Here is a 14,878-nt window from a genome sequence, read left to right on the forward strand (position 1 = left end):
CGAGTGTAAACTGTAAAGGGGGAAACCCGTGAGGAGGGAAGTGTGTGGAGAGAGGACCGACTTTCTTTGACACTACACTTCCCGTCACTTTCCGTGCATTTTCATAAAGTTGGAGGAATACCTAGGCAGAAGTCCGTTTTTGTTCTCTCCGCTTTCTTATTGCAGAGCCACTGAAGATAAGTTTTGCCGTTATTGCTTTGCCCCCTTGGCAATTCAAACAAACCCATGATGAATATAACGATGATGGCCTTGATGCTCTTTATCATCATTTAGTCCTTGTGCTATAGGAGATTGGGTTCCGCATTACCATGAAATACTCATCAACCCTCACTATCCATCCCTCAGCTCTCCCACTTTAATACATGCCATGAGACTCACTAATCCCATGATATGCCTCATAATCTGATCAAAGATATGAGCATAGAGAGAGAAACACAGACAGGAGAGCAGGCAAAAGACAGAGAGAGAGAGAGAGAGAGAGAGAGAAGGATGGAGAAGGATGAAATGCAATCAGAGAGGAGAGTGACACGGGCAGATGCTTGGGCTTTGCACTCGCCTGTGTGAAGACAGAAGATGGGGAAAAATAAAAAGGAATCTGTCGCCAGGGGAAGCACAGGGACGTGGGCTGGAGCAGAGAGGTAAAAAAAAAAAAAAAACACAAAAAAACGAGGGGGCAAACAGACAGGAGAGGGGAGAATGGAGAGGAAGATGGAAGGGGGCGGGGGGCGGGGGGCGGGGGGGAAACACTTGCTTGTGACCTGATTTCACCACTAAGCCTCGTGGAAGTGGAGCACCACGTACGCAACCAAGTGCAGCGTCTTCACTCTCAAACAACCAGCTGTTCTGTTCGTACGACATGTGAGCTGCACGTATAGAAATGCACACAAACAAACCGCACCATACATCCACTGTAACCTCTTAACCTACATGCTGCATCCTCATCAAGCTGAGTCACTGGCCTCGTCTTCCTCTCGGTTTGCCTTCCTCGCCATCTGCATCTGCCTCGCTCTACCCCCGTCTTCTTCAGTCTTCAGCTGCATGTTGCCAGACTCTTCCAGGGTAGCGGGGGAGGCATATAATGGTGCGCTACAATGGAAGTCTGATTTCTACCAGTCTGGCAAAGATGGTCTAATAGCTTCCACGCTCTGCAGTGTGATGGCAGTATAGACACACTCATCTATTACACAGCTGGATATCTGTCCCGTACACATAAACAATGTCTGGGTACAGAACATACGGACGTCTGCTGTGATAAAAGTGTGTGTGTTTCTAAATGAGAGAAAGGAGAGACTGAGAGGGAGATTCTGATGCAGTCTGAATGCGGCAAATGTAGTCATTAGAGACTACATGTGTGTGTATCTACAGGTCTCGTCTTTGACATGACCAATTGATATTCTGACAGAAGCTGTAAACACACACACACACACACACACACACACACACGGAAGGGAGTTGTTGTTAAAGGTCTGCTCTGGCAAAGAGCGGTTCAAGTGTCAGATTGCTTCTTCCATGAGCTACAATATCCTTCTGCATCAATATACACTGTTTTTCTTTAATACTATCGCAATAAAGTGATTGCAAATGTTCCATCCACATCTCAAGTTTTGTCGTGTGTCACTCTGGTTCTAATGTTCTTTGCACTAGTCTGTACATCTAAAATAGAGCAAAAGGCGGACTGGATGATCCTGCAGAGATGGTACTGCCCAATTTTCCACAAACGCGTGGCATGTAGCCGCCTCCTGCCTCCTCACGAGAACAGTTTGGTCACGCCCCTCCCTCTAAAGGCAAACAAGAGTCTCTATACAGACACCCATTTTCACGTCGTCACATAAACACACACACCTAAAAACAGGTGACATGTCCCTGATGTTCTTGTCATTGAGATGGAGGCAACTGAATCCCACAATCTGTTGGATGCCATTTTCAATCTGTGACTCTGACACACACCGCTGAGTAAAAGCGCACACACACACACACACACACACACACACACACACACACACACACACTCACAGATCATGAAAACCTAATGCATGAGCCTAAACACATGCATACAAAAACAACAGAGAGACATCCACGGCTGAGCAGCTACATTCATATGAAAACATTCAGAGATCAATCTGCATAGAGCCGCCCACCACACAGAGGCGTGTATTGACGGCGCTCTAACAAAAGTGCCCGCCATTGATCCAATGCAAAAAGGGCTTGCGGGAGCTTTGTCCGTGTGTGTGTGAACTCTGTATGTGTCACAAGTTAAAGAATGAGACAAGGACAAAGTCGCTTTTAGATCAGCGATGGCTTTGTCTCCGACGACACACCTGCGGGCACAACCAAAAAGCCAGTATAGCACATTCCTGCGTGTGTGTATGTGGTTACAGGTCCTTTGTTTGAGGTAGTCACATGACCAGTCCGCCGTCACCTCCCCTCTGCAGCGCGCTACCACCCAATAAAATGCTCAAATGTATGAGACAACAACAACCCGCGGCACGCTGTGCGTTTGTTTGTAATAACAAACAAACACATGATCAGTTCATGGAAACTTTGCTTGACGAGCAAAACGCCGTCCTTAAACTGAAACCCAGAAAGCTTCAAAAAAACATCTCTTCTAATTAGCCACACATGAGCCATTAGGAAGAGGAAGGGATGGAGGGAGTAAAAGAGGGATGAAGGGAAAGATGAAGGGATGGGGGCAGCTGCATGGTGGGGATAGAGGTGCGGGGGTAGTGAACAGAGATCAAGTCAGAGGGAATCGATAACGCTGATGACGAGGTTTCGAGCGACACGTGTGTATTTTTGATAAACAAACTGATGGGAAAAGGTACTGGAACACGGGTCCACGGGGTTAACGGCGAGATTGGCGCTCTGTAGTGTGTTATAAAACTACTATAGTCTGTATGGTAGACAAGACATAGATGGATGCAGACTTGGCGGGAAAAGGACGAAATGGAGGCGAGAAAGGGGAGGAAGGGCAGACAAGAGGCAAAATAAAGGAGAGCATGATTAATAGAGGAGGAGGGGGGGAGGAGAAAATGAGGTTCAGATAGAAAAAAAAGGTACAGAAATCGATCGGTGGCAGTGGCAGGACACAGACACAGAGGGAGAGACGTATAGGCTGCAGGAAGGAGTGAGAGGAGGAGAGAGAAAGAGAGATGGAGGCGGGCTGGATAGCTCCCAAGGGAGAGATTTCCTGCTTTTCTCTGGTATGGTAGTCTGACAGATGACTCTGTGGATCTAACTGCCTATCCTATGTGCATGTTAATTACAGGGAGGGGGGGGGGCGACAGAGAGAGAGAGAGAAATAAGTCTGGCACAAAGGAAGCTCAGGTGTTTCCCTTGTCAAAACAAGTCAATGGACTTACCCTTCATGGGCCTTAAATTACAGCCTCAGTGTCGAACCCCAGTGCAACCAGCCTGCATACATTTCTAATCACACATCCAGATAAACATACCGTTTGTGTTACAATATCTAATATATCCGTTATTGTTAACACCTCCCGTGACAAGGTCAAAACAAACAACGTGTTAGTCCATCCCTCAATATTTCAGACTTACCTATCCTTTCTGTGGCTCTCAGCCCAAAGCCCATTGGTTCCTAATGAAGGTGTAAATCTTTATGTCATCAATATATAGTTTTATTAATCAAAAATTGAATTAGATAATTTCCTAAAACAGCTGGGAACTGAAGTTTCTAGTAAACGTCACTTAAACAGGAGTAAATAGTGAATTTGTCACGGACTACTGAATGGCGGATGAATCCACATTTGGTGCTATAGTGAGTATTTGGAGCAGCAGAAAGGTGTATGAGGGACGGAGTCAACACAAACTACTGTGTGTGTGTGTGTGTGTGTGTGTGTGTGTGTGTGTGTGTGTGTGTGTGTGTGTGTGTGTGTGTGAGGAACATGTTACTCAGTGCAGCAGTGAGGCTCACTGATATGTTTTTAATAGTTTCTGGACAACAATGGAGCTCAATGGCACAGAGGAAGACGAGATCGTAGGCTGTGACACAAACACAATACTTCATTAGTGTTGGCATTTCATAGGATTTGTCGACAATATGAAAAATCTAGAATATCGCCAGACTGCTGAACAGGGCATGACAACATGTAATGTAAACAGCCATACGGGGCAGGGGTGATAAAACAAATAGGATAACTAGGCAACAGAGAAAGACTTTCACTGCTCGTGGACATTTTTCTTGTAGTTAACTTTTCCTTGACCTTACCGAGACCGTTGACAGAACAAAGCAGAACAACTGCGATAATGGTCTGTTTTTTCTCCGTCGTATCTCTACAGGCACCCCCCCCCCCAATCCAGCTCCAGCCAAGCTTCCCCAGACCGTGGTGGTGCGGTTCTTCTAAACGAGTTTAGCCTTTATTAGTCTGTCAGAGGGGGAAAAAACATTGTTTCCCCCAGTAGCAGGTCGAGATATTATTCATCTATAATTGGTAATAACCCCACACCCCCACCCTGAGGCGGCTCAATCTCCACTGAGTAATCACTGCCATCGCCTGCTCTGCTGGAAACAGCATTATTAGGTCGACGGCACTGTCTCTACCTCTGCCGTCTGCCAAGGTTTATTATCTGACAATATATGGCTTTACTCCTGTGCTTTGTTTAAAACCCACAGACTGTGGAGGGAGAATCTGGCTGGGCACATTTATCTCGCACCCAAAGCTACACCCAAATATCTCTGCACGCTGGACAGCGGAGGCTCCAAAATAAGCCCCAGTGGGATCATTTAGGCTGAGGCTTTATCAGTTTTGCTCTGTTGTGCAAAACACCTTTCAGTTTTCAATAGTTACTACTGTCAGCTACCACTGTTAGTACTGTCACCTCAGTTCACATGACTCCCTGTCTCAGTACTTGTGTTTATGTAGTGAAGATTTACATGAGAACGCAGCTGAAATTCAGACCAATTAAAAAGTGAGACAGATATAGGGCTGCAACTAATAATTATTTTCAATTCAGAGCCAAAACATGATGGGTATATAATTTTTATAAATATTTAGTTTAAAAAAAAATAAAGATGTATTCACATTGCTCACTTTATCTGACCAATAGCCAAAAATATCATGTGACAAAAGCATAAAACCTTCACATCTAAGATGCATCCCTATTAAGCCCACTTTCTACTTTGTAAGTCAAATAAAAAATTTAATACACTACATTTTCCTTTTTGGGTGTATGATGTTTCTTCCAAATAAGCTGCTTGTTACATAAATGACACCTTTTACTGTAAGCCAATCAGATTTGTCGATACTGAGTTATTAAAGAAGTGCCTGCTGATCCCGGAAAAAAAATAACGTAGATAACATTTTAGATTAAGGTAACATGTTTTTCATATTTAGTACAAATGCTTAAATAATTTAAGTGAGAATATTACTTGAAATATTGTTTCTTTTGAAGTCAAAATATGAGTTTTAGGATGCTGGCAGACTGACATGCAATGACATAAAGCATGATAAGTATGGAGTGTACATATTTATATATAGTTTATATTATACTGTAGACAATAAAAGTTTACGTTTATTGTCTCCTCAAAATGAGACATGTTTTTATTTATTTATCTATTTCAAATGCCATTTACAGGCCACAGGATAGGAGTGGGGACAAAATGAAAAAAAGCTATTGAGAGCTAAGAGATTACACTTTTGAATGGAAAAAATTGTATTGTTAAGATTTTAAAAAGTATTCATCAACAAAGCTTATTTGGAACCCACATGGACTTTTAAGCGTATGTTAAGTACCCATTAAGCCCATACTAGACTTCTGAAATATTAAATATTAGAAATTGGTGTAACTGAATTGTTGACACTTCAAATGAGAGCTTGACTTTAATTTTACCTAAAAAGGGGAATATATATATATATATAAAAAAAAATGTGTTAACTCTACTTTTTGTCACAATCCTTCCAAACAGAAAATATTTGCAAAGTTGAAAAGCAGCCATAAGATCATGACAGAGTGATCGAGTAACTGAGTGAAAGAGACAGTGCGAAAGAGAAAGTGACCTTGCTGCTGCTTAGAGCAGACTAATATTTCATCAGCTAACACTAAGGGCACACCTGCCTCACAGCTATGCTCAGGATCCCACATCTGCCAACGGCTCTGTGCTTCATCCCTGTGAGGAGGCGTCAGGGGAGGGAAGGAAGGAAGAAAGGGGGAAATAAAAGACAGAAAGCAAGACAGTCTCACGTGGGTTTACTCTGAGACAGACTCATTTCAGGAAAAGTGTAGGTTGGCTTTGAACAGGCAAATCACAAAGAAGATAGTGAAATTATATTGTGACAAAGATGGGAAAAGCAATAGAGTGATGGAAAGAAATGATAGCGATAAACCACCTACCAAATTGTATATTTTAGTTTGCCGCTGGAGTTACCCCTGTGGCTACTTTCAATACCTAACATGGGACACATATCAAGCCAACGCTCTCTCCCCATCACCAGGCGACTGGATCCACAACTGTATAAAAGTGAATTATCCAAAGCTTAGAAGGGAAGGAAGGGGCATCATGTGCTCAAGACAATGCTATCCTGCAGCAGGAGAAGTGAAACCGTATAAGTGGATGCTCTCAACATGCTGATCCATTCAACATCTCAGATGAAGTCATTCACTTCTCCAAGTCTAGGTTACACTGACATGCAAGCCGCTAACCATAAGCTGCTACAGCATGCTAACTGATGATGTTAGTTCAACTTGTTGCTAAGCAAACTGTGTTGTACGAATCTGTTTGAGGGAGTGTGTGGGCGCCTAGATAATTTTGACTACATGAGATCATGGAGATCAACCACACATGACAGATGTGTTGATTACAGAGTGTTGACGACAGGGACAGTAAAAACATTTATTAGTCAGGATGAGAAAATATATAAACCATTACATCAACCTCTTCATTGTCGATCCAGTTGGTAAACAAGTATCTCTATAAACAGCTGCTTAGGTAACAGGACAACAATATAACAATAATTAAACAAGTAATAATTATTTCCCCATTGTCTCTCTGTATTTTTAGCTGTACAGTCGATCTCCTGGGAACTTACATAGCACCAACAAGATTTTGCGGCGCTAATGTCAACGTGCTAGCATGCTCATAATGACAAGGCTAATATGCTGATGTTGAGCTGATAATGTTCACCATGCTAGCATTTGCTAAATAGCACTAAAGTGATGTGAAGTACAGTTAAGGCTGAAGGGAATGCCATTACTTTTGCAGGAAAATGGTCATAAAAATAAAGTATTGGAAATGTTAAAATGTTGACGTCATGGTGGCGAAAATATTTAGAGGACCACCAAAGTTATTACAATTGATCCTGAAAGGGATGTGGATGTGTGTACAATATTTCATGGCAAACCATCCAATACACACTGAACCAAAAATCACAACCTGATGGTGGCATTAGAGGAAAAGTCAGGGATTACCCAAGTCATTAGGAGTCATCCTCTGGGGGCTGCGAATGTTTGTACAAAATGTTATGCTAATCCATTCAGGACTTGTTGAGATATTGCAGTCTGGACCGGTTTCCAGTAACATCCCTTCAACAAAGGAACAACTAATTTCAGTATGTTGCAAAGCTTTAGCCTCTACCATCACATATAATATCCTGGCACCTGTTTCCATAACCTCATCCTCATCCTCTTCTGTGTTATCTCCAGGTTTCAGTCCAACACTGAAATAAATTAATTCATTCTATATCTGCAGTGCAAACAACAACAAAGCCCCACTGTCTGCCCGATAAGATTTTCTTCTAGGTGTGCTGTTAAGCCACTGGGATGTCAGTTTCTATAGGATCGACCTTTGACCTGGCGTTATACAGCGCTGGAGCAAATATAAACAGCCCCTCCCCTCGTTCTCCTTCATACCATCAAATGGCCAGCACAAAGGAAAAGCTGACCTTAACTGTTCTGGAAGAGTTCACGAGAGTCTGTGCACACACACAAACACAAACACAAACACACACTGGGATAGTCAGTACCAGAACAGCCCACCTTCCAACTAACCTCGGGAAAAAAAATCCCTGAGCTTTCATCTGCATGCAGCTGCCTTGGTGAAGAACATAACTGAGGCGAGGACAGGCAGTGGGAAAAAACATGGACAGATAGTGGAAGATGAAAAAAAAAAAATAAAAATTTAAACAGAAAGAAAAGCACATTCAACTGACCGGAGTAAAACAAAGGGCTATCTGTAAACGCCATGGACTTCATCCCGCCCTGTGATGAGAAAACTTCGATCCCCAGGCAGGCAGGCTGCAGAGAGCTACAAAACCCTGATGTTGCCTGTTAAGCTCCCACTTCGATTCAGCTCATTGAGCTCCATGCTGCTGATCAATTAGAGAACAGCTGAACCAGCTGCTGACCACGCAAACATTCTGTTTTTTTACTGTTTTTAAGCACAGATGGTTTTATCATGTGTGCTGCCTGTTATCTAGGTCTTCTCTCTACAGTTTGGTTGCAGAGGCAACCCCACCCCAACCCTCCCGCCATGTCACAATAGGATACTACAGTTTAAATGTTAGCATGCTGGCTTATCTGGACCCATCTGCATGAGCCAGGTCGCAACATGTATGATGGAATAAAAAAAAACAAATATGCTCTGGATTTTCTTTCCCTTTAACCGGAGGTCAGGACAGGCAGACAGTCACTGTTCAGATAGACAGCTGACCAACAACACACAATCGGGTCTTTAAATATTTAACAGACGCATGCAACCAAAAACACCATCATATCAGCAACAGCCATTAGCTTCCATCCACACTTTCCTCAACTAGCTGCCAAAATAGGTACAGGATATATCCTTATTTTCCAAATGACCGCTGTTTTCCAGTGGTGCTGCCAGCAGTGGTGTGTAGAGAAAGTGTCAACATGGAAATGTTCCTTATAGGTGACTTCAGCTTACCTTACACATATAGTTGAGCCCAGTCACTTTAGAGGGTATGAAAGGGGCTATACAAGCACACAGCATCATAACACACTGTGACACATTTTCCTCTGTGTGAGAGACTCACCCATCCTCCTTGGCTCTGGATCCAGAACTGAATGTGGTTGTCCAGGTAGACCGTCATCCACTCTATGATCCTGCCCACCAGCGGACTCATCTCCTTCTCCACGCACTCCACACACAGCGCCCCGCCGAATGCAAAAAGCCCTACGATGCGGCCCCAGTTGACTCCGTCCCGGAAAACCTCATCCATCACGCTCTCGAAGCTTTGGTAGGCGGTGGCCGGCGTGATGTGGAGCTGGTTGTGCAGATCGCTGAAGGCGCGGGCGTATCGCTGCTCAAACTCGTTGGCCGAGTCCCGGAGAGCTTCTTTCACCGCGTCCAGGTTCGTCGTGGATGGCAACTGTTGCTCCCGTAGCGGGGACGCTGGTGGGGTCCCGGGACTCATGCCGTTAAAAGTCCCGTTGGTGTGCGTCGCTACCCGCTGTTCCTCACCCAACCCTGCCTCCCCACCATCAGTCCTGTTCGGAGGCTCTATGAGTCCCATGTGGTTGAGGGGATAATTTCTCTGGGAGAGTTTATAGTTTATGTAGTAAACCACCAGTTCTCTGTTTTGAGACATTTTGAGTTTAAATATGCCTTTTCTCTTTGCTCCGGTCCGCCTCTGCGCTTCTCTTCTCTTGCCTTGCTGTGTTTGAGTGAACACAAACTGTGCCGGGTTTTCTCCCTGCGTTTCCTCTGTTCAGACCACCATGGTCAGCTGACATCCAGAGGACCAAACCAAAACTACACAAGGCTGACAAATCAGCTCAGGCCCTGTAGAGAGACAACAATGAAAGGTCAAAGTCTGGATAGCCTATAAGCATGCTGTGATCATATATGTGTGTATGTGTGAGGAAAGAGGGGTGTACGGGGATGGCTGTAGACTTCCAAATTAAATTTGGACAGGAAGGGTCAAAGTGCATCTCTCTAATTGGGCTGTTACATATGGAGCAGATGGCAATGATATTAATGAAACAATAGTGAAGTGAGTGTGCGAGAGAGAGAGAGAGAGAGATGACAAAGGACAGTGAGAGAGACAAAGGGAGGGAGTGAGGAAGGTGAGGTTTAGGTGAGATCAGAGGATCAGTCTGGCTTGAAGATCCACTCAGGTAATCGCCATCTCCTTATCAGTGCCCTCTGAACTTCAGTCTGAGCTTTCAGGCACCTTGATGATCTCAGCTCCCGGCTGTCTGTTACTTACAGGATGATCTGCATGCTACTCAAGCATGCCCTTGAATCTCCATACCAAAAAAAAAGACTTTCCCCTGATATTTCCAGCATCAAACAAGTTATTATCTCACCATTGGTGTTGGAGGTTGGTCTGAATGCACAAATACATTATCACTGCTTCCATTCTGGGATTATTATAAGATAACTAAAAAAAAAAAAACTGATTTGCAATTTCAATATTTTTCTTTTCTACGATATTTATATAATTATTTATTAAAATAACTTCAATTGCTCTGTTTTAAAAGAATTCAGCATCACAGTATTATTGGGGTCATTTTGTAGGGGAATAAAAATAAATAAGCTTTTTAGTCTTGGGACTTTTTTTAAAAGCGCATCCCATCCTTTTTTGAGCTTTAATGCAATAAACATATTTAAAAACTAAATGTTAAAAAGAAAAGAGCAGCTATACACCAGCCCCCTCTTTTTGCAACCAAATCCACTGTTTCGGTGGTTTTCTCCTGTTCCTCACTCATTTGCAAGTAGTTGTGGACAACCAACGGGGGCGGGGCCCGCTTTGTCTTGATAAACTGATCAAGAACAATATTGTGATTGGTGGTTCACTGTGCATGCAAAGCCTGTGACGCATTAGCAATAGTCACATCACAGGATGATGCTGAAACCATATATTGTGCAGCTCTAATTACTATAACCTTATAGATGACGACCAAATAAAGAAATCCAATAAAGTTCAACTACTTCGCTGGCAATGTCATTGAATTTCCTGTGTGTACAATGCAGTGAACTCTTAATGACCTCAAAGTCGGAACTCTGTTAGCAAACATAGTTTACAAAAGTTTGAGCTTACATCACGGGTAATTACATTAGTCTTGTGTTAAAATGACACACAGGGAGTAACCCTTATTAGCACTCAAGGGTCAAATTCAGGCGGTTGGTGATGGTAAAATAAAGCTTCATATCCATATCTACAAATTCATTCTTATTACAGCTGCAATGATTAGTCGATTCAGTTCTCAGTCCAATAAAGTTGACAATGAAATCGGCAACTATTTTGACAATCGGTTAGTCTGTCATTTTTTAAGCAGAAATTAAAAACTCTTTGTTTCCAGCTTCATACACTGTGAGGATTTGATGCTTTTCTTTGCCGTGAAGTAAATATCTTTGGGTTTTAAAATGAAAGATATCTCCTTGGGGTGTGGGAAATTATGACACTATATGCATTTTTTAATAAAACTGTTAATAGAGAAAATAATCTGTAGATGAATCAATTCAGAAATGAACTGTTAGTTGCAGCCCTAATTTGAAAGGTATTATTTTATTTTATTAATTAGCAGTTATATTCAATTTGTGCATCAACACAATTCTCCGTCTGCCCTCTGACACTGTCTAAACTATTCTAGTGTTCAGCCCAGCGATATATTGATTAATAAATAATTGGTGCACTAATGTTTTTGGTTAACGATCATTATAAAAAGGGAAACAACCATTTTCCTTACAAAACATATTTCCACAGGTTTAATATTATTACTGTGATGTATGGTAAAAACGTACTTCATTAAAGATTTACGTCAGGAAGCTTCAGCCAGTAGATTGAGTTTAAGAGGGCCTCCATCTCCGAAACAAAAGACAATCTGGGAGAGCAGCTGTCTGACAAAGGCTTTTCCTCATCTTCCATTGTCAATCATAATTCTCCCGTAATCTCGCCATTAAGTGGTACAGGCTACAGGCATACAGGCACACGCAATGATGTGGGAGGAACCTGACCTGCTGATGATCCCAAACTGGTCTGCTGGTTATCAGGTGCGAACCTGACCTTTCCCATAACAATACTGACATTTAAGCTGATAAGTGGTGGACTTAATAATTAGTGTGTGGGGTGGCTGGAAGAGTAGCTCCATGCAAATATTGCTGATGACATTACATAAGTACTCTTCCCCAAAGCACAATGGAAGCGCGATATGGTCTCTCTACTGGCTCCTGGAGAAACACACAAGTCCGAGTGCTGTAGTTTCATCAAGCGCCCCAAAACTTCAACTTCTTACAAACACACTTTCAGCACACTATTTCTGCCATAATCCTGGTGAAAGTCACAGAGCAGCACATAAAGACCCACAAGGCAGCAGTGTTTACAATGGCCACATGGTCCCAAGCTGCTAACACGTGGCTCGGGTTTTAATTGCCCAGCGCTGATGTAAACACCACAGAGCTCCTACCGGAGACGCAACGAAATGTGGCACCTGAACGCAACATTTGTAATCGCTCAACTATTAACTAAAATAAAGTAAAACTGAAGCCTGTTCCCCGTGTTTATTACGGTGGAATCTGGATTGTAACTTCCACATAAACCAACCAGGGTAAGGTTACGTTAGCGATACTGCGCTGCCTCTGTAGGCTGCTGGTCGTGTGAGCCCCATCTGTGTTTCGAGGCAAACCTCCAGATTAAACATGAATTCACATTTCCATTTTGATCGCCCTCACAAATATCAAGACTGTACAAGAGATGATGGCTAATATTAGTGTCTTACCAGCAGTGCTGAATAAAATCAAATGGAGTTATCCTCGGTTCGTTCACCGCTTCCCCTCAGTCACAATGTCCCAAATCTGTCACTCTGTCGCTCCGTCTGTACAAAAGCTGTCAAAATCCAAGAACGTAAGATAGCCACTTTGTGTACGGGAGTGTGTGCGCTTGCACGTATTCTCTTACCTCTCTCCCCCCTCAGCTCTTTGCATGCTCAGCCCTCCCTCTATTACGTAACAGGGCGCCTTCAGGGAATAGGACTCACGATCATTCGAGACTCTTCGTTCATACTGGGCCTTTTAAACCCAGGACTACAAACACACATGATAAAACAATCTAACCGCGAGAGGAAAAGATAGTGTTTCCTGTTCCTGCGCAGCAAGCAGTGTGAAGATAAAATCAGTTAATTTCTCGATTCTGTGTGCACAACTAGTCACTCTTTGTTCACATTTTATCTGTCACAGAGCTTATTCTGTTCATTACATTGGCTTCAAAATATAAATGACAGGACTGGCGCACTTCTCTCTTCCAGCGTGTCACTGCGGCGCAATTGAGCTCCGGGACTCGTTGCGTTAGTCTAACATTTTGGTATTTCTAATCACAAGCTCACCTCACGAATTGAATTCACCTGCAGTGGATGAACGGGCTCAGTAGGAGCTCCTGCAGGCAGCACAGGCCAATCCCTTCTCCGGTCATAAAAACAGGACCGAGACCTTTAATCACATAAAAATGCGCTTCGCAACACCACCCTGTGCTCCAGCTCTAAATACACTTCATCACACTAGCAATCAGTATTGCAAAACTAAGTCTTGAAGCATTTCAGACAGACACAGCTCCGCCTATTAACGTGACTGTAGGAGGCTAACCTTGCTGAAGATGGCTGTCACTGTCATATACACACAGGATAGGTGAAGTCGCACATCCCACTGTAAACACAGAAAGGTGTATTTACAGTGGCAAAACCCTTTACTGCAGTTTGCAAGTATTCTTTGCATGGAACAGAATGACAATTGACGGAAAACGCTAGCAGGAAAGGAAACGATGGTAACGCAGTCTCCCAAATCCGTCGGCCCCCCTTCTTCCTCCAAATTGCTGGATTCACAGAGGAAAATCCAGCCTGTCTGACATTCTTTCACCAATAATTTCACTACAGACATTAGATATACAACCGTAGACTGGCCAGAAACTCTTACTTGTAGGGTGGGCTCCATAAAATCATGTCTGGCTCACAATCCAGACCCCGGCAGGAATACTCCAATCCGTCATTGCTTTCCGGTCTGGCTAACGCCGACGGAGGATACTCAGCCAGCTAACTGGCTACCACAGATCCGCCCACTACTGCGCTCTCTACGTAACTCTACGTAAAGTCTGCTTAGTCCAGGTCCATCGGCCAGATAGATAGATACCTGCTTCATCCAGAGAGAAGAGTAACAGACGCGGTAGGGAGAACTTTGTAGTCTCCCCTCCAGAAAGTGGTCACTTCTTGGCTTAAATATGAGACCTATCTGGACCGGATAGCGTCAGCGCTAACTGTGCTAACCAAAAGTGAGCTAGTTTATGTTCGCCGGGGCATCGCGTCGGTCCGACCACTATATTTAATAATTTAAATTTGATGGCTGAGTGCAACTACCACGTTCCTCGTTGTTAGCATATCTAGTTACTGGTTTAGGGATTAATAACGTGGTGTTTTTTTCTTTAACAGCTCCATGTAGCAGCTGCTAAGCAGCTTTCCACCTTACTTGCCAAAACAAAGGATGTGAGGTTTCCATGGTGAGCTTTGTTACACAGTCTATAGTTACCCCGCAAATCCAGCGCGCTTTAGGTCGACTTACTACTTAGAGCCCAGTGCCACCCTATGGACGTCTTTATATAGACACACTGGAAACCCCTCTTCCACGCTTTCAACTCTCATAACTAAATTAACAAAGAAATGACTTATTTTAAACGTAAATATGAGGGTCAGCGAGTCGGACCGATGGTTAAAGAGGCCGCCGCGTTCCCACGTAAAGGCATCAGGAAACATGCAGGGGTAACAAATCACGTTTTGTCCCGTCACTCAAAAATAACTACCAATATTAATGACGGATCCATTCTGTTCATTTGCCCCAGTATACCAGACCAGCACCACAGACCTGGGCACTTTGATAATGCAGCAAATATGTTCATGTTATAAGTAACACCTGTTTTTATCATGT

The 14,878-nt window shown here is 43.3% G+C and overlaps 1 protein-coding gene across 5 annotated transcripts in view; it reads right to left on the reverse strand.

The window, feature by feature from the left end:
• bcl2l1 (BCL2 like 1) overlaps positions 1 to 14,033 on the reverse strand; it is a 31,166-nt gene extending 17,133 nt beyond the window's left edge. Inside the window, exons 1-3 of one of the 5 annotated variants that reach the window (XM_038723143.1) lie at positions 12,870 to 13,251; positions 12,691 to 12,797; positions 9,003 to 9,751 (exon numbers count right to left, since the gene is read on the reverse strand). In XM_038723143.1, coding sequence (XP_038579071.1) covers positions 9,003 to 9,557 — 555 coding nt within the window. In that variant the 5' untranslated portion in view covers positions 9,558 to 9,751; positions 12,691 to 12,797; positions 12,870 to 13,251. The other 4 variants (XM_038723144.1, XM_038723147.1, XM_038723146.1 and 1 more) reach the window with 4 other exon arrangements.
• Positions 14,034 to 14,878: the final 845 nt, after the last annotated feature.

This window comes from Micropterus salmoides, unplaced genomic scaffold (assembly GCF_014851395.1).
Source record: "Micropterus salmoides isolate LMB-PRFRI ecotype aquatic unplaced genomic scaffold, ASM1485139v1 Ms_hic_scaffold_16, whole genome shotgun sequence".
NCBI classification, from domain to species: Eukaryota; Metazoa; Chordata; class Actinopteri; order Centrarchiformes; family Centrarchidae; genus Micropterus; species Micropterus salmoides.